The sequence below is a fragment of the Aulostomus chinensis genome, chromosome 10, assembly GCF_037954235.1.
Source record: "Aulostomus chinensis isolate RoL2024-O1b breed Wild chromosome 10, RoL_Achi_v1.0, whole genome shotgun sequence".
NCBI lineage: Eukaryota > Metazoa > Chordata > Actinopteri > Syngnathiformes > Aulostomidae > Aulostomus > Aulostomus chinensis.
The window spans coordinates 21,048,936-21,073,595 of NC_141329.1; the positions used below are offsets into that span (position 1 = coordinate 21,048,936).

A 24,660-nucleotide genomic window follows, 5' to 3' on the forward strand; every position below is an offset into this window, starting at 1 on the left:
GGTGTTGGTGCTGCCCACCGCCCTGCTCGGCATCCCTGCAAGAGGAGGTGCAACTGAGTAGGAGGTAACAGAAGAGCTGGCCTGCATTGTGCTCTCTCAGCCAGCAGAGTAAGGACCCTGGCTCAGATTTGAAGCTCATCTGAAATACATTAAACTCTGGAGAAGAAGGACCCTCCTGTACTCTCTCTGCGTTGACGCTCCTATTTGCTGTCAGAGGTACACCCATACATGTAACAGCAGCTCCTCCAACAGACTGTTTTTGTCTCCTCAAGTCAAAAATATTTTCCAAACTCCAGAGGGCAAGACTGGAGAGAGAGAGTGAGAGATCCAGGTGCTCGAAGAAGTCTGTTTCTTCTCGGTAATAACTTGGTAAATACTCTTTTTTTTTTTAATTTCTTTTTGAGAGCAGACTTTCAATACGGCTTGATTCATGACTTTGTATTTAGACTTTTATTTTTAATTAGCCAGAAAAAGCAGAAGAAGCTTGATGATGCAAAGCCTAGCAGCAGAGTTTCAGCAGGGAAACTTAAAACTTTCACTAACCATTTTGCACATCTGTTTAGTTTCTTCATTTCATATGAAAAGAATGATTCTCTTTAAATGTGTTGCTCCTGCAGGCTAGACTGTTACGTTGCTTGTTCTGAGAACAAAAATGTGGTGCAATTGTGGTACACAACCACACTAGGCAATTTCCACCATCCTTAAACTTCAGAAATTGATCCCAGATCCTTCACTGAACTTTTCCATTCTCATGGGATCTGCGTTCATTAACTCTTCGTCACAGTCCAGACATTTCTCCTCTCTTGTTTGTTACAGTGATCAAATCACATTTAATGTCTCTTGTGTAAATCTCCCGGGTTCGCCATTTTGACAAGAAGAACTTTAGACGCTCTGGTCTTGTGACATGTCAGGACTGTGTTGGGTATTTTTCTCTGGGCAGATTTGATATCCCACTTCCAATGAGATTTGCAAGAGAAAAGCTTTGCTCAGACTGAGTCGAGGTCCACTGATGCATGTCGTACCCCTGTGCTTTTGTGTCACTTTACTTCTTATAATGAGCCTTCAGTTTCTGATCTAAAAGCACTCAAGGGTTAAATTTGTTTTTCCATGTACAGACTGCCCCCTTAAGAGGACTTTTCCTTACTTGAACAACCGAACCATGCACGTATTTCATGTTCTCCTGAGAGGAACTGCAGGGGATGAAAGGAATGTCTTACTCACTTCACTGTAAAGTAATGAGCAGTGCCTGTGCAAATCTTGACATGGGGTTGGGTTTGCAAGTTTTCCAGCGTGAACACCAACTTTTTCCATGCATGCACTGACAATGCTAGGCAGCCTCCACATCTTTACTCCAGGCTGTGGCTAACCACTTGCCTGGAAGATCTTTTCAGAGTATTTGGATTCATATCCTATGTTTCTGTTTGGAGTGACCTCTACTTCTCTCTTTTTCCTGTCTGCATTTCAGCCTATAAAAGTTCTCATCTGCTTTGAAAAGGGAAGATCCAGGCTTCAAACACAACATCAGACTTATCGTTGGTCTGTGTGTGTGTGTTTGTTACGGAGGTTTCAAGGACGAGAGAGCAGCGTTTACGCAAATACAGGAAACATCTGAGGGTTTTTCCAAGTTTCAGCCAGAGGGAATTTAACTCCACGATTTAAATTTTTTTTTTTTTTTAAAGAAGCTCCTTATCATCTTGTTAGTCAATCAACATGTCACGTTGGGGGCGAAAAAATGTGAAGAAGACTCCTGAGGTCATCCGCACTGTGACAGAAGGCCTGAAGTCCCTGTACCGCAAGAAGCTGCTGCCTCTGGAGCAGTACTACGGTTTCCAGGACTTCCACTCTCCCAGTCTGGAGGATGCAGACTTTGACAATAAGCCTATGGTGCTGGTAGTGGGACAATACTCCACAGGAAAGACAACATTCATCAAGTAAGACTTTACATTTGATCACAGTTCAGATGAGAGTGATTGCTTAAGTTATCTAAGTAGCTTAAACATGCCTGTGTGTGTGTGACTGACAGGTATTTACTGGAGCAAGATATTCCAGGGAGCAGGGTGGGGCCTGAGCCCACCACCGACTGCTTCACCGCCATCATGCATGGTGAGGTGGAGGGAGTCATCCCTGGAAATGCCTTAATTGTAGACCCCAACAAGCCTTTCCGTAAACTCAACCCATTTGGAAACACCTTCCTAAACAGGTGAGTGTTATTCTCAGGCTGTTGTGTAATCGCACGCATGGACTATGTGAGAAAACCAGAGGAGGGAAACAGGGAAGGAGAGATAACTTTTTTTGCCCTTTGGAATTTCAAGTCTCTGTGCCAAATTTCCGAGTTGGGAGGCACTTGCCTTATTTGTGGAAAAACGGTGAAAGGGAGCGACATCACTCGAGAGAGTGATGAAAGTCAATGTACTCAGACAGGAACTGCAATGTACGCAAGTTCACCATCAAGGTCAGAGGCCTCGACAGCCCCTCAGGGCAAAGACAAATAAATGAAGTTACAGACTTTAGGGAATCTGTCAGAGGAATCTTAACAATGAAGCTTTGCTGGGTGTAATGTCTGGCTGTCGGATTTCAGAGTATATTTTTCTACTGATATAAATCCAATTAAAGTCACATGCACAAAAATGTGCTGTTGGCAGTTAGACTCAACGGTACTGCAGTGAAGATCTGACAAGTCTCTCTCTCCCTCTTCAAGGCTGTTTGGGAACGTATTGGTCTCTTTTTTGCGTCAACTTCCTGTTCTGCACCGGCAGGCTCGTTAAGCTCCTAAGTTTCAGGAAGTGGTGTTGTTGTTCCAGGGCACACATCGTTAGCGAGCCTTATTGTATGATTCTGGCAGCCATGGTTATTTTCCTTCAGGAAGCCAACAGAGATGAGAGGTTGAACACAATGGCCTGCAGTTGGGTGGAGAGACGGCAGCCTCCAATCTGCCCGCTAGATCACATTGATTTAAGCCTTTTTTGCACAATTTCCATTGACACCTACAGTGTTCAGAGCAACTTGACCTCTGTGAACTCGTGTTTCGTCATCGTATATGGTATTGTTCTCATGTCTGCTGATTAAAAACTCCAGATTCCAGTGTGCCCAAATGACCAACCAAGTCCTGGAGAGTATCAGCATCATCGACACACCAGGGATCCTGTCGGGCGCCAAGCAGAGAGTCAGCCGAGGTGAGCGAAGCCGCAAAGGTAAGGAGAGGGCAAGGGGGTCCCGCAGAGACACACATCCCTGAACATCCGCCTCACCAACTCATCTCTTGGCCACGCCTGCTAACCCATGGGATCAGTTCGCTCTGTCACAATAACCCTTGGCAGCAGGGCAAGAACTCATGGTAATTAAAACCGGGATTGGCAAAAATTCAGTCAGCACAACAAGAGGAATGTTCTGCTGAGAAACATCATTATCATGTATTTCACCATAGATTCGTATTTTTCTACTCATCCACGCTTTAAGTAACCCATTATTACTCAAGTCCAACCTGCATGAACGACTAACAGGTTTGTCAAAACATTAAAACATATTTCCAGAATCCTGCTGGTGGTTTAGCCACGTTAAAAACACTTCTGGGTTTTCTTTTTCTCAGTGAGATTTCTGCCTCCATGTTTGAAGTGAATGTATTTACTGCTTATAAATATTTGCAGAAACTATGCCCCTGTTTACCTGGATAATCTAAACCAATTACTTTGATGAAAAAAAGTACTTCCAGTGAATAGAGATTGCAGATATCTATGCTTGCATAATGCGATGCATATATCATGAAAATTCTCAAGAAGTTGTGGTTTCAGCTCTGATTTGAAACTTGAATCACAGATGGTGAAGTATCTCAGTATCTATTGGATCATATCGCAAAATAGCCTGATCAAATTTGATGGCGATGTCCTCTTGCTCCTTCACAGACATCTATTTTGTTCGACACTTTAAACTCAAGTCTGATCAGAGAGATTCGAGGTGTGAAGGGTTTGTGTCAATGTCGACCTTCTCCCCTCTCCTGACTCCAAGGTTGAAATCGAGACTTCATAAATACCTTATTCATCCAAACTTTTTCTACCCAAACAGGCTATGACTTCCCAGCTGTGCTGCGCTGGTTTGCTGAGCGCGTGGACCGCATCATCCTTCTCTTTGACGCACATAAACTCGAGATTTCAGATGAGTTCTCCGAGGCCATCGGTGCCTTGAAAGGTAACGAGGATAAACTGCGTGTGGTGCTCAACAAGGCGGACATGGTTGGCACCCAGCAGCTGATGCGAGTGTATGGTGCGCTCATGTGGTCCCTGGGCAAAGTGTTTGGCACCCCGGAGGTTCTGCGCGTCTATATCGGCTCCTTCTGGTCAGAGCCACTGATGGTTTCTGATAATCGTAAACTATTTGAGCTGGAGGAGGAAGATCTGTTCACTGACATCCAGAACCTTCCTCGCAACGCAGCTTTGCGCAAGCTCAATGACCTGGTGAAGAGGGCGCGGCTGGTCAGGGTGAGTTTGATGTCAGCATGTGTCTGTCTTTAAGCTGATTATTGTGAAAGGTTTCAATAACTAGACTGACTGAATCTCTAGTAAACTTCTGCTAGATTAAATACTCACGCAGGAATTTCATTTACCCATGAAAATAAACATAGCTGTGCATTTTTTTTAACCACAGGTCCACGCCCACATCATCAGCTACCTAAAGCAGGAGATGCCTTCAGTCTTCAGGAAGGACAATAAAAAGAAGAATCTGATCTACCAGCTGCCTGTTATCTTCTCTAAGATCCAGCTGCAGCACAATATCTCTGCTGGGGACTTTCCAGATTGTGCTAAAATGCAGGTTAGTATGAAAAGATTTCTCTATCAGCTGGTTTAAATGCACTCTATTTTGAACCCCTCGTTTTTATGTATTGTTGAATATCCTTTTCTTTAAGGAACAACTGATGGTTCATGACTTCACCAAGTTTAAAACCTTGAAACCGAATCTGATGACAGCCCTGGATGAGCTGCTCTCTGCTGACATTGCCAAACTGATGCCCCTCCTGCGGCAGGAGGAGCTGGAGGCAGGTGAGCAGCTAGGTGTTCAGGGCGGAGCCTTCCTGGGAACCCGCGCTGGGCCTTTCACCGAGGGCGACCCCTTTGGTTTAGAGAAGGAGGATGGTTGTGAAGAAGGGGAGGAGGAGGAGGATTGGGTGGTGACCAAAGACAAGCCAAAATATGATGAGATCTTCTATAATCTCGCTCCAAATGAGGGGAAGCTGAGCGGCACCAAGGCAAAGGACTGGATGGTAAGCTCCCGCTTGCCCAACTCAGTGCTGGGTCGCATCTGGAAGCTGTCAGATGTGGACCGTGATGGCATGCTGGATGATGAAGAATTTGCCTTGGCCAGCCACCTGATTGAGGTCAAGCTGGAGGGCCATGGTCTACCCCCTGAGCTCCCCAACCGTCTGATCCCGCCTTCCAAACGCAGGCAGAAGGGCTCTGATGCGTAGACCAGCTGAGAGACACTTCTATCGCACTTAAGCTACTGTTTGTTTTTACCAAAGAGCATTTCTTTCTTTCTTTCTGAGACTGAGTTCGGCACATTCTGGAGCATTCTGTAGCAAAATGTTCCCTGCATTCTTTTAAAAAAGGTCACACAGGTCTGGCTGCTTCTTACCGTCTTTGGCTGCTTAAAGTTTTGCTTTTTGTGACAAGCTTTCAAATTGTATCTACTTGTGTTTGCTGAGTAAGTAAATAAAAGCTTGAGCTAAGTGACTTCAGTATTTTTGACAGAATACAAAGGAAACTTCAATGCAGGGGTCACCAACCTCATTTCATGTATATCTTTAATACTGGGGGGGCATCACTTTTCATTATCAACCAGGACTGAAATAATTATATTCTTGCCCTGTACCGATGGAAGAAGCATCAAAACAATACACACCGTCCATAAAATGATCCAAATGCAGTTAAAATTATGAGATTTGATGTGAAAAGTGACTAACTGTGAGCAGCAGCAGAGATGACGCGAGGGTGAGTTTCACAGCCATCTCCAAGAACTGCATCTGAAGGATTTCTGACTTAGACTTTGCTTTGATTTAATCGCAATAAACAAATCAAAAATAAGGTTAAAGTAACAGCTCCATGATGCTATGTACAATGCATGAATTCATGCTTTGGCGGGTCGTTCCACGAGATGACGAGCTAACGACTCCTAAAATGTGAGTTTTTTGAATGCAGTTCTGCTTGAGCTTGTGTTTTCTTATAATAACCCTCAATTTTTCCATGAACTCTCCTTTTTCTGTTTACATCGTAGGTGATATTGAGCTGGAGAAGGTTGGTGACCACTGCTTTAATATATTAAAACCATTAAATGTAACATTCCTACGGTGACTAGACTGGAGTTGCACATCTTGGCAATCGTTTTTAGGATTAAACCATTTTCAGGTCTTGTCATTTCAAGTGAGGATTCAAATGTTTTTAATGCTTTCTGTTTGCAGTATTTTGAGCTCGAATTGGCATAAAAATAACTTAAATGCATTTCACTTTGACGCTTTACATGCCACAAATTTGTGCATACGCTGTATTTTATTTTTGTAATTGTTACTGTTTTATATGTGCAGGAGCAATCGTGTAAAAGAACATTAGATGCTGAGAACATTTCAACTAAATGACTGATATATTACTGACTACTGTAAACAGCTCCACCTACTATTATAGTAACCAAATAAAGTTACCTGACTGTGTCCCGTCTCACTAGTGACCCTTTTTGTAAGTAGAGTAGAACTAAAGAGTAATACTGAATAGATTGTTGAATTTGGTTCCGTTTAATAGGATTTTCTGTTCTATCAGGCTCACTCGGTCGCCCAGTGACAGACCCAGATAAACAGTGACTCACACTCTCCCCTGCCAACTCTCCATACCACCATTTTCCGAGGCTGTCTCCCCACTCATTCCCACCATCTGAAGCCTCTCACACACCGCGAGTTAATCTATCCCCCCCCCCCCCCCCCCCTTATCCTTGTTCAGATGTCTTTCTTAAAAACCCTTCCTGGGCTTTTTTTTTTGTTTGGTTTTACCCTGCGTAAACTCAACATAAATATGTCTCCCCCAGGGAGTTGGTTTTGTGTGTGTGTGAGAATCTGTGTGTTTTGCATAAGGCCTTCGAAGTCTGCAAAAAAAGGGGTGGCCTCAGTGCCTCCTTATTCCACTCCTCCATGGAAAGAAACACAAATGAGAAACAGAGGCAATCCAGCTCTTTCCTCTCTGCTCTCTCTTGGTTTACAGTGACTCACATGTGAAGAATGTGGAGGGCTGGCCCAAGAGTTATTAATATCTCTTTTCCTAGCCTCTGTTAAGTTTCCTCACACTCACACATAAGATCTACACACTGTACCTTTTTCACAAACTTTGACAGCCCCCACCCCCACTTCCATTTGGGCTGTTCCTGAGCTAGGTTTACTGCTGTACACCACACCCTCTCTTCTGTATTTGCATGTGTGTGTGAGAGGGAAAGAGGGAGGTAAAACACTACAGAATACTTTTCATAGCAACGTTTCATGACGAAATGGTCTGACATCAAGTCATTTGTCGCTATATATGTCGGCTATGCTATTTTAGATAAATAAAAAGTCCCCACAGCAGTTTGAACAATGCCGTACTGTTACATAATTAGTCTCTGCTGAGTCATAAACCATTTGTTGGTGTTATTAAGTTACAGTTCTGCAGCACAATGGTAGACCATAACTCAACTACAACTGGGGACCCTCACCATCATCCCCAAAAATGCACGCTCAACAAAACCATGGTCTCCCAGTACGTCACCCATTGTTTACATGGGGAATTCCTCATTTGTAAGTGTTGTGGAAGAAAACTGAGGTATGCTCATGAGAGGGGAGACATCTGGTGGATGCAGGATTCCTGGCAACTGGAGGACAGCAGCTGTTCCTGTTTAAAAGCGGCCTCACATCTTTCACGATATTCTTTTGTTTATATGTAAACTCACTTTTGTTCTTAGTGTTCATATAAGCCCCGATGTTGTGAGATGAGGGTCAAAATCCAGCCCTGCCTTTGTGCAAAACTGCAGATCAGAATCAGAAATGATTCAGCATCCACAGGCTGTATCAGATAAACTGAGAAGTTAAGAACGTATGTTTTTATAGGAAGTTCCCTGTTTTTAACACCTCTCTGTTCGAGTTTAATCCATATTGAAAAACTCGGATTTTTTTGATATACAGGCAGATAACACAGTATAGACGCTTAATCCAACAAATGAAAAATGACAGACGGTTCACTTAAAGACTTTTTTTTATTCTCCAAACCCTTAGGAGGGAACTCGGAATCTAATCCTCTTGTGGCAATTTGAGGAGCCACCAAAAGACACACAAACCATGAGGCATTAAACTGGGATTAAATTTATACTGGTTTGGTTATTGCAAAGAAACAGATACAACACTGAAAGTCAGACTGCACTTATTTTTTTAAAATCTGGCTCAGAGACTTTGGTGACATTCTTTTCTTCATCTGGAGCATTTTAGATTTAAATATATACTTGGGACATTTGAAAAACCTGGGGCTCAGTCGTTGCTCTCCCAGGAGAATTGAGATGTACATATTAGATTTGAACAATCTGCGATAGATTCGCTATTTTGAAATTTTCTAGTCAGAAAAAGTTTATCTTCCAGGCTGCAGAAGCTGCAGGCAACATGGACTGCAGGTTTTGACTGCAAGAGTTGTTATAGGAGGGGAAATTTTCAAGACGAATATAGACACATTTTTACGTGTCAGGGCAGGAAAAGCACATCCCGCCGCCCTTCATTTTTGGAAAGTCTTGCCTTACATCAGCAGTAATGTTTGGACTAAAACGATTTTAGTCCCTTATCAAGAGAGAGAAACGCGCCATTTCAAAGATGTACTTGATTTTCCCTTTTTGTGTTCCTTCTGCAATGATCAGTTTAAGACATTTTCTCATTTGTTTGATGCTTCTTAATGCAACTAACTTTTAGACTCAGGTTTCCTTGTAAATTTGGAAGACTCGAAGTCTCTTAAGAAAGAGTTACTTTTGTCTCATCATTGAATGTCAAGTCTAAAAACAATAATGTCTTTTGGACTATATAATTTTTTATTCTTCCAAAACAAACATTTTTTCATGATGAACCTGAGGCATTCTATGAATCTGTAAAGTGTTGACAAACACAATGAAAGTATAAGACATCTACTCTATTGAGTGAAATTTCCTTTTTCATTTATCTTCTAATTTCTGTACTATGCATCATCCATATTTTCTTTAAAATACTTTTGATATCATATATCTAATACTCCCTGATATATAATTGTAAATATAATGTTGCAAATAAAGTTTTAATATCAATATATTAACTACAAGGTGGCACAGTGGTTAGCACATTAGCACTGTCTCCTCGTGGCAAGGAGGTTCTGGGTTCAAATCCCGGTTCAGGATCTCTCTGTGTGGAGTCTCCATGTTCTTTCTGTTCCTGTGTGGGTTCTCTCTGGTACTCCAGCTTCCTTCCACAGTCCAAAGACATCAAGAGAGGACGAGGCTGATTGATACTCTAAATTGACTGTAGGTGTGACTGTGAGTGTGAATGGTTGTCTGTCTCTATGTGTTTGCCCTGTGATGGACCTTTGACCTGTCCAGGGTGAACCCTGCCTCTCGCTCGAAAGCTTCTGGGATAGGCTCCAGCCCTCCCCCTCCCCTCGTGACCATCCATCCATCGTCATCTTCCGCTTATTCCTTACTAGTAAGGGTCGCGGGGGGGCTGGAGCCTATCCCAGCATCTACGGGCGAGAGGCGGGGTTCACCCTGGACAGGTTGCCAGTCCCCCCCGTGACCCTTAACAGGAATAAGCTGAAGAAAATGGATGGATGTATGGATGGAAACTACAAACAAATATAAACCTGCACTTGAAAGGCAAACTTCCATTCTTTCCCTAAAACTTCTCCAGGCTTGGATATAAGGGATTGACCAATTACTGGTTTAAAAAATTCACTATTTTTCATATAATTGCTATCCCAATGTTTCAAATGGTGAGTCACTTAATTTTTTTTTAAATCAGCAAGGTATCTGAGGGAGAAAACAAACATTGTTCTGAGTAAATTGTTTAAAATTTCATTTAGCAATTTGATTTTTTCCATCTGCTCAGCAAATGCCTGCTGAGAACTTGAGTCATTTTGATGTTAACCTAAAAAAAAAGAAAAAAAAAGTTTGCTTTAAGAGTTATTTTATTAACATATTTAATTCTAATTTTTCAGCATGTTCAAAATTCACAGTCAATGCCCTTTTTCCAGGTTTTTCATGACCCTATGCACCCTGGTAATCCTGTTTAAGCATAGACTGACATTTTTTTTCTAAATCATCGCAAATTTTAATTAAACTCCACAACCAAAGATGTTGTACAGTCGTGACATACCCAGTCAGAAATGACGGTTTTCAAAGTTTATTTAACAAGTGAGCAAATCATTTTGAAAATAGCTTTAAATATTTACTGAACTGAAACATTTAGAAATGCTGGTGTAAAAAAACACGTTTAACAGATTTGCAGAAGAGTGTCTCCTTATCAAGCGGCTAATAACCTGTATTGTCAAAAGTTACAAGAATCATAAGATATCTCTCAATCAAATATTCAGTGCCAAACATGGCCCATTCTGCTCTGACTAAAGCATGAATCCCAACTTCTTATCACACTGAAGCAGATGAATTCAAAGAGTGTCTCTCAAAAATATTTTCCCAAATTTCTTTTGTCCTCAGAAACTGAAATGGTTTTTGATGTCCTTGATCTGCTTCATCATGTCACCGATGTACTGTCCCTGCTCTCGAAGGACATCTTGAACAACCTTCTTCTGGTGGGCGTTGAGTGAGACGGTGGACCTGGCAGCAGGGGCATCCCTGTCCACCTGCGTCTTCTGGTACTCCATCTTCATGTTCACCTGTTTGATGCAGTTGTCCAGGTGTTTCAGTTGATCGCTGATGGTCAGCAGCTCCTTCTTCATGTCCTTCTCGCTGTTAGACAGAATAGGCAGTTGGCTTTGCAAGCTGCCCAGAACTTTTTTCACCCTTTTCATAATCGTTTCCTGGCGATACTTTGCATCTTCATACTTATCAGCCAGTCTTTCTGCTGCCTCCGTCAGACTCTTCCTCTCCTCCCTGCACACAGTCATTTCCTCCAGTTGCTTGTTCTTCTGGCCTGTCAGGAGTTTTACTCGTCTCTGCATCTCTTCACTGGCCATGTCCTGCTTGAGAATGTACTCCTCACGGAAGACCTGCGTGGCTCTGCTGAGGAGCTGCAGACACTCCGGAGGTGGTGGTGATGCGTCCTTATCCCCAGATTTAAGTACGACGGGGTTGGTGGAGCTTCGCACCAGGATGTTGCGAATGTGCTGCTCAAAAGCACTGCAACCCAGCCCACGCAGTGGGGAACTAATGGAGCCTGGGCCTGGGTAAGAGCAAAGCAGGGGAGGGGAAGGAGGACGAATGGCACTCAGCAGGGGCAGGAGTATGCACTCATAGGTGCTGGTGATGCAGATCATGGTAGCACCTAGGGAGAGGTCAGACACAATAAGAAACCCTTGCACTGGAGCAGAGTGACTGGTGAGGAGGGGCCTGGTACAAAGAATATGCTCCACAATACAGCGCTTCTCAGCAGCCAGCTCCTGCAGACTGTCTTTATCTTCCTCATTCGCCTTGAGAAATCTCTGAAGCTTGTTGACCCAGATGAGCCCCACGCTGTGTACCCCTGCTTCATGGGTACAGTGAAACCTGTGCTCACACAGGGGGTCTCTGTGCAGTCTGATCGGGCAGGTGAAATCAAACTCTTGAGGCTCTTCATCCTCTCCTGTGGCTACCTTCAGGGTGAGCTCCAGCTCAACACACTCAAAGACATAGAGAGCCGGCACTGCCTCTGAGCCATGTGTCCACTTCTGCACAGCCCCTGTCTCTTCATCTTCCTCAGACTCCAACACCACACAGTGGTACAGCGTGCCTGTTTCTGTTGCGATGACCAGGATACTGGGCACACATGGTAGGCAGAGAATTGCACATGCATCATAACCATAGTTATCTTCAGCTGCTGGATACATGGGCAGGGGTCCGACTAATTTACTTAGACTCACACCATTGAGCTGGCTGGTGTAACACAGATACGTCTCCCCGGTTTCATAGAGGATGTAGAGAGGGTAGAAGGACTGCTTTTTGGCGGATGGTATGGCCAAAGACCGAGGGGTGGAAGAAACTTGTCCGAAGTCAAACGCAACGGCTATTTCACCTAGAGATGCAGCGTAGGAACGTACCGGAGGGTGAACGTTGCTATCATCTTCTGATTGCGACACTGGCAGCACTTTAGCCGGTGTCTGTGGTGATTTCAAGCCATAAAACCGGATGGTGTTGTCGGATGTCAGCAGCACCAAATGTGGCTCGTCGGTCTCACTGGGATACCAAGAAGCCTGCCGCAGAGTCAACGACGGCGAGCTGGTGAAGAAGCGCTCAGCTACTGGTATGGTCTTACAGTTGATTTCGCTTCGTCCGCCCTCGAACTCCGACCTCTTACCCCACCGCTGAGGAAGCTCCAGCACCGAAACACCCCGCAGTCCGACGAGAGCGACATGATGCTGGGTTGGACTCAGCAAAACCTGACATACTTCGAAGATGGGGGGGTTGATGCAGAGTAACGTCTGGTAGTTCCCGCTGTTGCCATTCTCCTCCAAGTTTAGCTGGCGTAAATTTGTTGTGTAAAAAACGCGGGTTGCGTCGTCCCATATGAAAAAGTCCCCACCCAAACAAAATGTGAGGTTCTTAGAGACCCCTCGATCATTTCTACCGGGTTCAGAATCCAACTTTTCGCGTAACTTGTTGAAAATTGGATGGTTTGGCAAGTCTTTCACCCACTGTTCCGCGCTAAAGGCCGCCATCTTGATTTGCCGTGTGACGCACTAATGTTTAACGACAGTCAAGTAACGTATTACGGTGGCCGGTGTCGTGTGCAATCTGCAGAATCACCATGGCGTTGAAAGAGACTGCGGGACTGTATGAGACATTGAAATCAGAGTGGAACAAGAAAAACCCAAATCTGAGTAAATGCGGCGAACTTCTCAGTAAACTCAAGGTAGACATGCGGAATTTATTTGTTTGTTTAAACTCTTCAAACGGCAGCAGGAACACTTTCTGTTTTGGGAAGATAGTCTCGTTAGCTTTGTTAGCTTCCGGAGCTAAGCTTGCTAACGCTGGCTAGTCGGGCCAGCGCTGTGAGTTTATTTTTTTCTGGTCAGGAAAAGGTTTACTGTAAGACACAAGCAATGTTGTTCTCTTGGTAAAATCCACTAAACTGATGACGTTGTTTGTGTCTGGTGTTCCGCTATCTTACCAAGGAATAATCATACAACATTATTGCCAACGTTTGTTGCTAATTCATTGCCAAGCTCGCTTAAATTTTGAACTGCTATTTGCAAGAATAATTGTCCACATGTTACTTTGTATTAATTATTTTTTTAATAATCAAAAACAGATGCGCTACATGCCGAGATTGAACTTCTGTCATTGAATTTCTTGTCACAGATTTCCTTACTGGAACTGAACTTCTTACCTACAAGTGGGTCTGCCCTCACGAAGCAGCAGCTCATTTTAGCCCGTGAGTAGTGCTGAAAAATTAAAATGACAGATTTAATTCCATATTGGATGGATTGATTGATGGACAGGCAGTCGTGGGCGTCTGTGAACTTAGCAATGTTGATGTTTTTCAGGTGATGTCCTTGAAATTGGAGCCTTGTGGAGTATCTTAAAGAAAGACATCCCTTCATTTGAAAGATATATGGCCCAACTGAAATGCTACTACTTTGATTACAAGTAATGTCACAGTTATATTTTTCATTTAATTTGAATTATTTTTTACGTAGTGCTCACTGGGGAATCTAATATCCTCCTTCTGTCTTTTTTATCATTCAGAGATGAACTGCCTGAAGCCGCCTATATGCACCAGATTCTTGGGCTGAACCTGCTCTTCCTGCTCTCTCAGAACCGTGTGTCTGAGTTTCACACAGAACTTGAGCGACTGAGTGCACGAGACATTCAGACCAACGTTTACATCAGGCACCCAGTGTCCTTAGAGCAGGTGTTGCAGTTTAACCCTGGAGATTTTGTGGTCAAAGTAGATGACAGACCCTCATCTGTGTCTTCCAACATGTCACGGTAGAAATATCTCATTCATCATTATATCCTTTTTTGCTTTTTTTCAGTACTTGATGGAGGGAAGCTACAACAAAGTGTTTCTTGCCAAAGGCAACATCCCTGCTGAAAGCTACACCTTTTTTATAGATATTCTGCTTGACACAATTCGGTAAGTATCAATATGGTAGCCATGCTGATTTTCAGCTTTGTACTTGCTGGATTTATAGTTTGTATGTCTCCTGAGAAAAATTCTTCTGAGTTCCTAACATGGTGTGGATTTGGAAATGCTGTTTTGTTATTGTTGATTCTTGTTTATGAAGTTAATCCTACAGTGTACTGTAATCAGCAGGGGTTACACAAGTTCAAATGGTGACAGCCTTTTAGAGAACTTAAACCCAAACTTTGACTTATTTATTTTGCAGTGATGAGATCGCCGGTTGCATAGAGAAAGCATACGAGCAGATCCAGTTCGGTGAAGCCACCCGTGTGCTTTTCTTCAGCTCCCCAAAAAAGATGACAGAGTATGCCAAGAAGGTATGTGTTGTTATTTGGGAAGAAAACTTTAATAATTGACCACTTTTTAACATTAAAGGCCCACACCTGCTTTTTCTTTCTTAGAACGTTTATGTTTTTCTTCTTTTTATTTGTTCTTGCTTTTACAGCGGGAATAAAATCAAATGAAATTCATCCACCGTTACACACTCAAACATTTACAGCAGAGAAGGCCGAGGCCTGCACAACCACCTCCGGCTGTTAACTTGAATGGGGCGAAATAATTTAATTGTGTGTCTCTTATAATCTTCCAAATATTATCAGATAGAATTGTGACAGTGACATGAGTCATTTTGTGGGAGTAGCGGGATGATCGGCACAATCCAGCCACTCTTTTTACAGTTGAAACAGGAACAATGGAGTAGCCCACAGTGAAGCCTTTGACGTAATGTTTCCCAATATAGTTCTAACATTTGTCTTCTTTATTTCTTCTAAAGAACAATGCAAATAAGTGTCAAAAGGCAAAAAATAGCACAGTCTAAACATATTCACATATTGTCTCTGTAACACACACATAATTAATGATCCAGGAATTCATCAGCAATGTCCATCAATCCAGGAAGCTAAGGAAAAGTTAATGTGGTTCAACCCAAACAAAAACATTCCATTGAAAAAGGAAATGATATTATTAATCACAATACAATACATCCAAAATCTACAGTAATTTGAAAAGTTTTATGTACTCGGTGGAGGGTGAAGGTCAAAAATATTGACTTAAACATGTAGTGTGTCATTTTAAAGCAACATCCTTGTCCTCCACCCATTTAATAATGTCCATCTACTATTGAATCCAGTAGGTTTTGTTTTTCTGGTAAAAAAGACTTGAATGACAGGCATCTGTCTGAAAGCTGCAAATACAGCAATCCCCACGTGCTTGATTATAAAGAGGTGAACTTCTAAATCTGATGACTCCTTTACATTTCAGAGGGGATGGAGTTTGAGCACAGATGGCTACTACTCCTTCACCAGCCAGCAGCAGCGTACAGAAGAGGTGACCATCCCCTCCACAGAGCTGGCACAGCAGGTCATTGAATATGCACGGCAGCTGGAAATGATTGTGTAATCTACCCCACCCCCCACCCCAGCAACACACCCAGCCATGTACAGACAGACTCAGACATGCGCCGCTGATCCAGGATACATCCAGTCAGCCCTGATTCAGGTTCCTTGAGGGAAATGACTTCATTTATTGCCAGAGTGTTTGATTTGTTGCATACATCTTACTAAATATGACATTCATGGTTCCGGACCCATCTGCGGGTCTTCCTGTCTTGTAGTTTGTGTTCATGTAAAAGGATGGGGAACTAGAAATCACAATGTATCCTCTTTTATTAAATACATTTAAATGGTCCGTACTCCAGGACAGCCGTTCTACTTTTGCTGCTCATTCCACTGTGACAGAGAAGCTAGAACTATCAATAATTCCCCCCTCACATCTGAACATTCACAACGTTAAACAACACGCCAAACTAGCAACGCTAGTCAGTTGTGATGAACTTTTTTGTATAAAAAGTTAATTTTCAACTTAGTTCAGCGCAGAGAAATGTATTGTTGTATCCTAGCAACTAACAGACCTGAAGTTCGAGTGTTTTCTTGATGTTGCCTCTTTTTTCCCCCAATTATTTGTAATCCAGTTGATCTTACAATGCAAATATTTACTGCAATAAACAAATCCGAAAATAAACTTTTTGAATAATGTTATGCTTCAGTTTTTTCATCTTTTTGTTGTTGTGGAATTACTAATTACAATCACTAATTTATTTCAGTTAAATAGAAAAATGCGAGGTTTCATCTGTAATTTATCAGTAAATAGAATTTTTAAAATGTATGTTCTGTGTGGAAATGTTAAAACTTACGCATCTACTTACAACATACTGATGGAATTGAAGAGATCCAAGTGCAAATATTTAAAATATGAACACAAACCTAAAGGAAAAGATGGTGGCAACTAAAATAGTATTTACTTCGTTGGTATGGACAACTACTGTGTGTGTGTGTGTATATATATATATATATATGTGTGTGTGTGTGTGTAAATATATACATATGTGTGTACATATGATGGATGCCCCTGTGGCTTCCATAGTTGCTGACAAAGTTGTATGCTATACCTCTAAACAAATTAAGTAACCGCCATATCCCTCAATGATGCAGTTCCAGTGTTGACTGTTGAGTCTTGCTAGTTTTAGTCATACTCAAAAATATGGAAATATATTTTCTTTTAGTTGTAAGTGGCCTACTGTTAATGCAGTTAGGTTTTTAATATATCCGGGGTTCAGATGACGGGGTCGATTTGGGACAGATTAAGCATTGTCATAATTTAGTCATGGCTGCCAATTATCAAAAATGACTTGGAATTATGCTACAACACTTCTTGCTGTTAGACTGTTTGGATTGGTCTGACACCACAGTGGGCGTGGTCTGTCATCACAGGAAGTAACGGCAGCACCACAACATTTTTCAATTAAAAGGCAGAAATTGAAAATTAGGTAACAAGCTGTATTACATCATAGATCATATGCACCTCATTGAAACACACAAGCATGTGTTAACTAATTCTTTGTTTTTGTTTTCAAAACATTTTATGTCACTTTCCACATGACCTGAACATGTTAGCAAATGTGGCACAGCAAGGTCAAGTTAACTTGTGACAAAATTTTATACCTGATTTGTACTGTAAAAGTAAAGTATAGTGGGCGAGTAAATGCAACCCTCTGAAAACATCTAACCCTAAAAACAAATGGTGTCGTAACTGGTCAAAGTAAGATGGTCGAATACGCTGGTGCTGAGTGAGATAGAGCACCAAGCTGTGACTCAGGGTGTGTAGTTTCTACAATTATGTATTCCTATATAATTCCAACATTAATAGTTAAAGGAGCATTTAAATGGTTTAGGAAATATGCCTAGTTACCATCCTACTGAGAGCCAGACGATTAGATGCCCCTCTCTGTGACAGGGGAGCTGTGAGTCATGCTAGTTAGCTTAGCACAATGAATGTTTGTGGCTGGAAAGGTTAGCATAGCTCTGACAAAAGGCACCAAATACACGTCAAAACTTATTGTGATCAAATATCATTTTAGAATTACAAGATATTATAAACACATAAAATACAATCAGAATTGATTGCAAAAAATTAATTGACAGAATTAGTAAAAATGTAGAATGACATCTGTGCGATATCACCAGACATGCTCCATGGGATCATAATACAAATGTTTAAAAAAAAAAATCAAACTTAAATTATGATTGCTGAAAAATTCCAAAACGTGATTATGAATAAAGACTTGCTATAAGATATGGCCTGTATAATTAATTGCTACCTTAAAGATTGAAGAGTATGGAGTTGAGTATCGAGTCGGTATTTATATTCATACTACTTTATATATAAACTGCTGCTTCTTTTAATGGGGGCGGGCGGGCGGGGGGGGGGGGGGGGGTTGTCGCTGTCCATGGTGCTGAAAGCGCTGCCGGTACAAACTCCAGCATCCTGCAAGATAGAGAATCTGGGGATGAAAGGAGTTAAATCCAAACACATACCTATAAAAATACATTCAAATTTCTTCTTCTTCTTCTTCTTCTTCCTCTTCTTCTTCTTCTTCTTCTTCTTCTTCTTCTTGCTCGAGAATGTGTTTGCCTGGTGATAACCGGCGGATCAACAGGGAGTCATTGATGTTTTACTTTCCCCATCCACGTCACCACATAGATCATCAGCTCGATGCTCAATTTCAATCACTTAAAATCACATGGTTACACAGACAAACCCTATAGCCCGTCTAAAGCCACGATGCTGTCAATGATTAGTGCGGATGTGTTGGCACAGGGCAAGTGAGGAAGGGAATAAGCAAGGGAGTGACTTGGAGCGAGCGAGCGAGCGAGCGAGAGAGAGAGAGAGAGAGAGAGAGAGAGAGAAGAGGGAGGGAGAGAGGGAGGGAGAGAGGGAGGATGCTGCCAGCGGAAAATGGCTGCTGCAACCTCAAGCCTATCCTGATACACCGAAACGACATCAAGGTGGAGAGAGGAGGAAGATTAGGAAAATGAGAGAATATGAGTGAGCCTGTGAGTGTTTCCTGAAAGGAGGATAAAAAGAGAGAGAGAGGAGACCCCCGGGTGGGCTGCTGCAAGCGGCGGGCAACACCGAGCCATGGAGGGCGAGTAAGTCCTTAAATTTTCATTTTTAACATTGCACACACACACACACACACACACACACACACACACACACACACACACACACACACACACACACACACACACACACACACACACACATTTATTCACCCATCTGCCTGGACGGCTAGAAAGAACGCCATCTGTGTTACACCAATCCAACATCATACACTGTTTCATGCAAATTTAGCTGGATGCTGAAAATAAAAACACCATTACGTAGTCTTGAATCAACAGCATACACCCCATTTCCGATATGCCAATGTGGGATAAATGTTAAGCCACCTACATGTGGACCTGTGCTTTCACACGACTGGCACTCTATCAAAAAAAAAGGAGAGAAAAAAGGAAAAAATAATCATATCAAGAGGCACCAGGGTGATCCAAAAGTACATGCAAGCGATGGGTGAAAACAGTCACGAAATCAGTTAATGTGTAAAATGTATGGGAGGAAGAGAAAAAAAAAGACAAAATATGGCGAGTTTGGGGCCAGCATCGCGCCATTCAAGACATGGCTACAGTAAAACGAGGGAGGGATGGAGGCGTTGTGATTTTTATCAACGTGTCTCGGGGTTTCATTATGATTTTTTAAAGCCAAACTTTATGAATGAAATGTGATTTCTCTCTCTCTCTCTCTCTCTCTCTCTCTCTCTCTCTCTCTGTCGCTCGTCCTCACCCCTCCTCTCCTCCTTCCCTTTTCTAATCGGCCCCCTCCCCCCATCTCTCGTTTCCTCTCCATCCTCTCACCCACTCGTTACCGTTTTCACACGCGATTGCATTGTATTTAGGCCTAGTAAAATCGCATATATAAAGGCCTCGCGCAATCCAGTCGATCCCATTCATAAAAAAATTTAAAAATAAAATAATAATAATAATAATAATAATAATAATGTCGGGGAGTGTTAATGAGCGCGTGCAGCAGGGGCGGAATAGAGAAAAGGAGCGTCTGGGAAAAATAATTGCAACAATTACAATTAAATGTGATTTTGAAATGTGTGTGTGTGTGTGGGGGGGGGGGGGCGGGATTAGACGCACATGTCGAGCCGCGGTGCTGAATTATTCAACCACAGCTTCTTGCAAGAAAGCTGCTGAGGCCTCTGATGGCGAATGGGTGCGTTCATTGATACATCTCATCCTTCCTCCCTCCTCTCATTTCTCTCCTCCTCAACGCGGACTTTCTTCTCCTCTTATTCTCATACAGCAGCAAAAAATAAATTAAAAATACAGCAAAACGGTGGACTAACCACCTAATCAGACCTGTTTAACTGAATGTCATCACATGCTAATTGAATTGCATGTACCTGAACCACATGATCATCTGTATCATACACCTCTTTAAGCCAAACTGTCACATCTCGTCCTCTTGTAGTGAATTTCATCATGTTATGTAAATAGTTCTTGGATGGAATACTGTGATTTTTTTTTTTTTTACAGGTGTTTCTGTGTGTATTTATGACTGCACTGTTTTAATCATCCTCCTCACTCTGTTGGCCTCTCTGGCAGTGTGCGTGTTCGTGCAGTGGTGATGACACGTGATGACTCCAGTGGCGGTTGGGTGCCCCTTGGAGGTGGTGGCCTCAGTCACGTGGTCATATGTAAGGGGAGGAGTCACGACGGCAGAGGGCGGAGAGAGTACGTCATACGTGGAGAGCGGCTACGAGATCGAGCAGTGAGTGTGCGCGTGTGTTAAGGCTGTCTTTTGGTGCCACGTTGCTGATCAACACCACCTTAAGACTGTAGGCTGATGTCATGTGGGGGGAAGGATATGAGGGATTGATGCATCTCGGCTGGTAAACTCACCTCTCGTGTTACGGACGTTTGTGTCTTTAGCCGGTGTTGGAGTGTGCCGTGCAAAGGGGGTTAGTGTACAACAAGGTGAACCCCATCTTCCATCACTGGCGAGTAGAAGATCGCAAGTTTGGCCTTACGTTCCAAAGTCCTGCCGATGCCATCTCCTTTGAGAAAGGGCTGCAGACTGTCATAGACAAGCTTGACAGAGGTAGAAACATGGAGTAAAAGTTGTGTTATTAGCTTCAGAAAATATCCTGAATCTTTTCTTTTGATGCTGTCAAGGCTCTGACTCGCCGTCATCATCCACGCCAGAAGAGGCCGACACTGAAGACGATGGACAAGCTGTGAGTATCTGAGTTATTTGTTGTTTAAATGTTGGGTTCTAACTCATGGGATGACGCACAACCTCTGCCAGTCCCATACAGGAAGTGAATCGTCATCCAACAGCAGGAAAGAGATGCTGCCAAAGCCCATCACCATAGTGACCAGCGAATCATCCTCTACCTGTTTCGTTCGATCGGAAGAGTTTAGTTTTGGATCCAGTCATGCCGTCACCACTCAGACACCTGCTCAGGTAGCACAACACCTTCATGCTCCAACACCATCAGTGGAATTTACTGTTGAATCACACTGTTAAGATAGCAGCGCTTTAAGAAAGGTCTGGAGATAGAGGACTGCAGAGATGACCTGTTTTTGAAGGCCAGCCCTACTCTATCCCTCCACCAGAAGCAAATAGGAATTTTACTTTGGATTTTCCCAAGAATAAGCACTGTGCAAAACAAACATGCTTGAGATGTACATGCTTTTTCAGCAGGATAAACTTCACAAGTTAATCCCACCTTGATCATTTCTGAAGCGTACATGTAATTGTTAAAAGTGCGAATCTGTACGAACTATACCACTGACAAGTCACTTCAGTATTATCACAACTATTTTAATTCATGCATCTGTTTTTGGTGCAATGATGTTGCAGGCATTAACTTACTTTCAGGCTTAAGGACTCATGATTGTGCCGCTAAAAAGAAGAGGGGTCCATGATGGGGCTCTCAGCAAATTCAGGTGCAGTGAATAAACATGCAAGGGTAGCATTTACGGCAGCAACATTGTCCATGACATCAAATTAGCATCCAAATAATCTTACGTAGCCAGAATTCCTTCCACGTTACTGTGCTGGAACAAGAGAAACATCTGGCTCAACCAGTTTCCATTACGCTGTTGTAGAAAAAAATGCTGTGGCTTGTTTGTTTTTTGTGTAAGATTACCACAAGTGCCTTGGGCAGTGCTAAGGCCAAATAACGTTGGGGGTGAAACCACGTTCATTTGGTAAACTTGTTAGGATATTGTTATATTTGCTGTATATTTTTACAATGATGCCACGGTGGTGCAGTGGTCAGCACTGTCGCCTCACAGCAAGAAGGTTCTGGGTTTGAGTTCTGGCTCGGGCACAGGATCTTTCTGTGTGGAGTCTGCATGTTCTCCCTGTTCCTGTGTGGGTTCTCTCTGGTACTCCAGCTTCCTCCCACAGTCCAAAGACATCAAGAGGGGAGGAGGCTGATTGATACTCTAAATTGACCGTAGGTATGAATGTGAGTGTGAATGGTTGTTTGTCTCTATGTGTTGGCCCTGTGAGGGACTGGTGACCTGTCCAGGGTGAACCCTGCCTCTCGCCCAAAAGCTGCTGGGATAGACTCCAGCCCCCCCGCGACTCTTAACAGGATAAGTGGTAGAAAATGGATGAATGGATGAATCGGCCTTATCAGTATTAATCAGTCAGTCAGTATCTTTGTCAGTATTAATCATTTTTAGCAAGTAGGTTGCTAACTAGCTTCTTGTTGTTTCATGTAGTGAGGGGGATTTTGGAAATAGCAGGATACAAAAAGGGAAGGAGCAGAGAATGCCAACTGCAAGAATGGCTCGTTAGCAAACTCACATCCTCATTGTTGTTCCAGTATTGTAGTGTAGAATCAGAGTGACCTCCTGCCCTCTCCCAGGATGAAATTATATCAAAACTTACATTTTCGATCATTTGAGATATCCTGACATGAAAAACTGCCAGCGTGCACTTTGTTCCTGACCCCCTCTGTAATCTTATACCATCTTCACAGATCCACACTAGGCCAGGACAGCACCAAATGACGGCAGTGTTGAATCCTCCAGCGCCACCACCCCCACCTCCTGCTCCACCCACTCCTCCTGTTGGCCCCCCAGCCTCATCCCCTCTCTCCCCCCTCTCGCCGACCATATCTCTACTGGAAGAGGGAGATCTCCGCAGTGTAGATCCTTGCAAGGACCTGTGGGGTTCCAGAGGTTATGAGGATTATCGCAGAGCAGGGGCCACCCGGACTATGGTTGGAGGGCTGACTGGAGGTGTGGTTGTTGGCGGAGGAGGGAGTCTGCAGGACAAGTCAGAGTTGTGTGTAGTTCGCTTCGAAAAGGAGCTGGCAGGAGTGGGAACGGCAGGCTGCGACGTAACAGTGAGCCTGGACAGTAAGGCTTCCCAGCGTCTTTCCTCATCATCGCCCACCTGCATGTCCATGCCCAACGCTGTGTCAGGCGTGTCCTCAGGTGCCGGTTCACCACAGGAGACGGGCAAAGGCTCACCCTCTCCCTGCTGCATACACACTTCACTGGCCACACCTCGATCGCGGACTCGTAAGAGAGGAGGAGGGGCCAGCAGTAGCGGCGATCCAGGGGTAATCTCCCCTGACGATGACAGCCCTTGTCCTCAGCCCTCATCATCGTGCTCATCTCGCTGCGTTTACTGCCGCTCTGTTTTCAGCGCTTCGGAGAATGGGCGGGGCCGCTGCAGAGATGCTCCAGACCCGGCCCTGCACTGCCTGCGCCAGTGGACCTGTGTGTGGTGTGCAGAAAGTCTGCTTTACCACTGCATGTCGGACTCTGAGGGAGAGTTCTGGGAGCCTTGCTCATGTGATGACTCAATGGGGGGCCACCCGCACCCTCTCTGCTGCGCCCGCTGGTTGGCCCTCCTGGCCCTGTCGCTCTTCGTGCCCTGCATGTGCTGCTACTTGCCTTTGCGCGCCTGCCTGCGGTGTGGGGAGAGGTGCGGCTGCTGTGGGGGAAAGCACAAGGCGGTCCGATGAGACCAGGATAGGGGGGTGGGAGGGGTTTCTTGGACCAAGGGGCTTTGGGTGTTGAGATAATCTGTTTAGGTGCAGGAGGCGGAGTTTAGCAGGTGGAACAGTGCTCTCAGTAGACCCAGACCTCTGATGTGGCCCACCATAGCCCTATGGCCTTCCACTGCATTCCTCTCTTTCTCTTTTCAACCTGGGGCCTTCCTCACTGGTCCATGCCTGCTGGAGGCACTCCGACCAGGCTCCTTGAGTCACATGGAGCCTTCATTGTGGATTTACTGACGGTCAGCTGATGTCATGTTAGCTGACTTTACGAAAGAAAGAAAGTGACAGACGCAATGATGATGTGTACACTGTTTCAAATGTCTGTTTTTTTATTTAGGAAGAAAATCACAAAAAACAAAAGATGTTTATATATATGATTGTTATAATTTTAATTGGTATATTTTATTAAATGTGCAACATATTGACAGAATCCCCCCAATGGCACACACGACCACGTATTCACAAACTTGAGATCTTGGGGGAAGTTATTTGTTTCACCTGTTTATCAGTCAGATTAACAGACGTCACCCTTTACCTCTAACTTTACCTCAGATGCTACTCCAGCCCTAGTTGGTAAAATAAAAAAGAGAGAGGGGATAGACAAGTTTGGAGAAAAGGAAAGCGCAGGCGTCTGAGACCACTAGTGTTCAAAGCTGTAGTGGAAGACGGTTATCAAATGCAAAAGGACAATTATTAGTAAGGGAAGTTGCAATGACAACCACAAAGACTTAAAAGTCATAATGTGATTCATTATGGTACTTTGTAACCATAACAAGGTTACAGTATTTTTGTTTTCTAAAAAAAAAAACGAAGAAAAAAAAAAACACAAAGATTGTGTGTAAGACATGAAACACCCACATTTTACTTTCACCTTTCCATGTATTTTAAAGTA

At 43.4% G+C, this 24,660-nt stretch overlaps 4 protein-coding genes across 9 annotated transcripts; 3 read left to right on the top strand and 1 right to left on the bottom strand.

The window, feature by feature from the left end:
• Positions 1-7: 7 nt before the first annotated feature.
• ehd2b (EH-domain containing 2b) lies at positions 8-6,691 on the top strand. Of its 6 annotated transcripts, none has more exons than XM_086216413.1 (8): positions 8-216; positions 297-369; positions 1,466-1,931; positions 2,024-2,200; positions 3,076-3,191; positions 4,060-4,472; positions 4,639-4,803; positions 4,898-6,691. In XM_086216413.1, exons 3-8 carry the CDS (start codon positions 1,711-1,713, stop codon positions 5,453-5,455), a joined length of 1,650 nt encoding a protein of 549 aa, XP_086072539.1. In that variant the 5' UTR covers positions 8-216; positions 297-369; positions 1,466-1,710; the 3' UTR covers positions 5,456-6,691. The 6 variants fall into 6 exon arrangements, with proteins under 6 accessions (XP_086072539.1, XP_086072541.1, XP_086072538.1 ...); XM_086216415.1 differs by having other exon boundaries at positions 297-358; XM_086216412.1 differs by having other exon boundaries at positions 8-369.
• Positions 6,692-10,178: 3,487 nt separating this feature from the next.
• Positions 10,179-12,910, bottom strand: nup88 (nucleoporin 88). The gene has a single exon (XM_086216418.1). It carries the CDS (start codon positions 12,867-12,869, stop codon positions 10,710-10,712), a length of 2,160 nt encoding a protein of 719 aa, XP_086072544.1. The 5' UTR covers positions 12,870-12,910; the 3' UTR covers positions 10,179-10,709.
• psmd8 (proteasome 26S subunit, non-ATPase 8) lies at positions 12,896-16,365 on the top strand. The gene is made up of 7 exons (XM_086216419.1): positions 12,896-13,063; positions 13,513-13,585; positions 13,698-13,800; positions 13,900-14,065; positions 14,190-14,290; positions 14,544-14,655; positions 15,599-16,365. The coding sequence occupies exons 1-7, from the start codon at positions 12,959-12,961 to the stop codon at positions 15,734-15,736; spliced, it is 798 nt and encodes a 265-aa protein (XP_086072545.1). The 5' UTR covers positions 12,896-12,958; the 3' UTR covers positions 15,737-16,365.
• Positions 16,366-18,612: 2,247 nt separating this feature from the next.
• Positions 18,613-23,732, top strand: spred3 (sprouty related EVH1 domain containing 3). Its single transcript, XM_086215234.1, has 6 exons — positions 18,613-18,825; positions 20,344-20,509; positions 20,671-20,839; positions 20,914-20,975; positions 21,047-21,205; positions 22,737-23,732. The coding sequence occupies exons 1-6, from the start codon at positions 18,815-18,817 to the stop codon at positions 23,730-23,732; spliced, it is 1,563 nt and encodes a 520-aa protein (XP_086071360.1). The 5' UTR covers positions 18,613-18,814.
• Positions 23,733-24,660: the final 928 nt, after the last annotated feature.

What these genes read in the sequence shown, in the direction of transcription:
- ehd2b (XM_086216412.1), top strand. Translation starts at nt 1,711, where the DNA reads ATGTCACGTTGGGGGCGAAAAAATGTGAAGAAGACTCCTGAGGTCATC. An exon ending in GGAAAGACAACATTCATCAA is followed by an intron (nt 1,932 to 2,023) that starts GTAAGACTTTAC and finishes TGTGACTGACAG; the next exon opens with GTATTTACTGGAGCAAGATA. An exon ending in AGGTGAGCGAAGCCGCAAAG is followed by an intron (nt 3,192 to 4,059) that starts GTAAGGAGAGGG and finishes CTACCCAAACAG; the next exon opens with GCTATGACTTCCCAGCTGTG.
- nup88 (XM_086216418.1), bottom strand. Translation starts at nt 12,869, where the DNA reads ATGGCGGCCTTTAGCGCGGAACAGTGGGTGAAAGACTTGCCAAACCAT.
- psmd8 (XM_086216419.1), top strand. Translation starts at nt 12,959, where the DNA reads ATGGCGTTGAAAGAGACTGCGGGACTGTATGAGACATTGAAATCAGAG. An exon ending in GCAGCAGCTCATTTTAGCCC is followed by an intron (nt 13,586 to 13,697) that starts GTGAGTAGTGCT and finishes GATGTTTTTCAG; the next exon opens with GTGATGTCCTTGAAATTGGA. An exon ending in ACCCAGTGTCCTTAGAGCAG is followed by an intron (nt 14,066 to 14,189) that starts GTGTTGCAGTTT and finishes GCTTTTTTTCAG; the next exon opens with TACTTGATGGAGGGAAGCTA.
- spred3 (XM_086215234.1), top strand. An exon ending in CATAGACAAGCTTGACAGAG is followed by an intron (nt 20,840 to 20,913) that starts GTAGAAACATGG and finishes GATGCTGTCAAG; the next exon opens with GCTCTGACTCGCCGTCATCA. An exon ending in CCACTCAGACACCTGCTCAG is followed by an intron (nt 21,206 to 22,736) that starts GTAGCACAACAC and finishes CCATCTTCACAG; the next exon opens with ATCCACACTAGGCCAGGACA.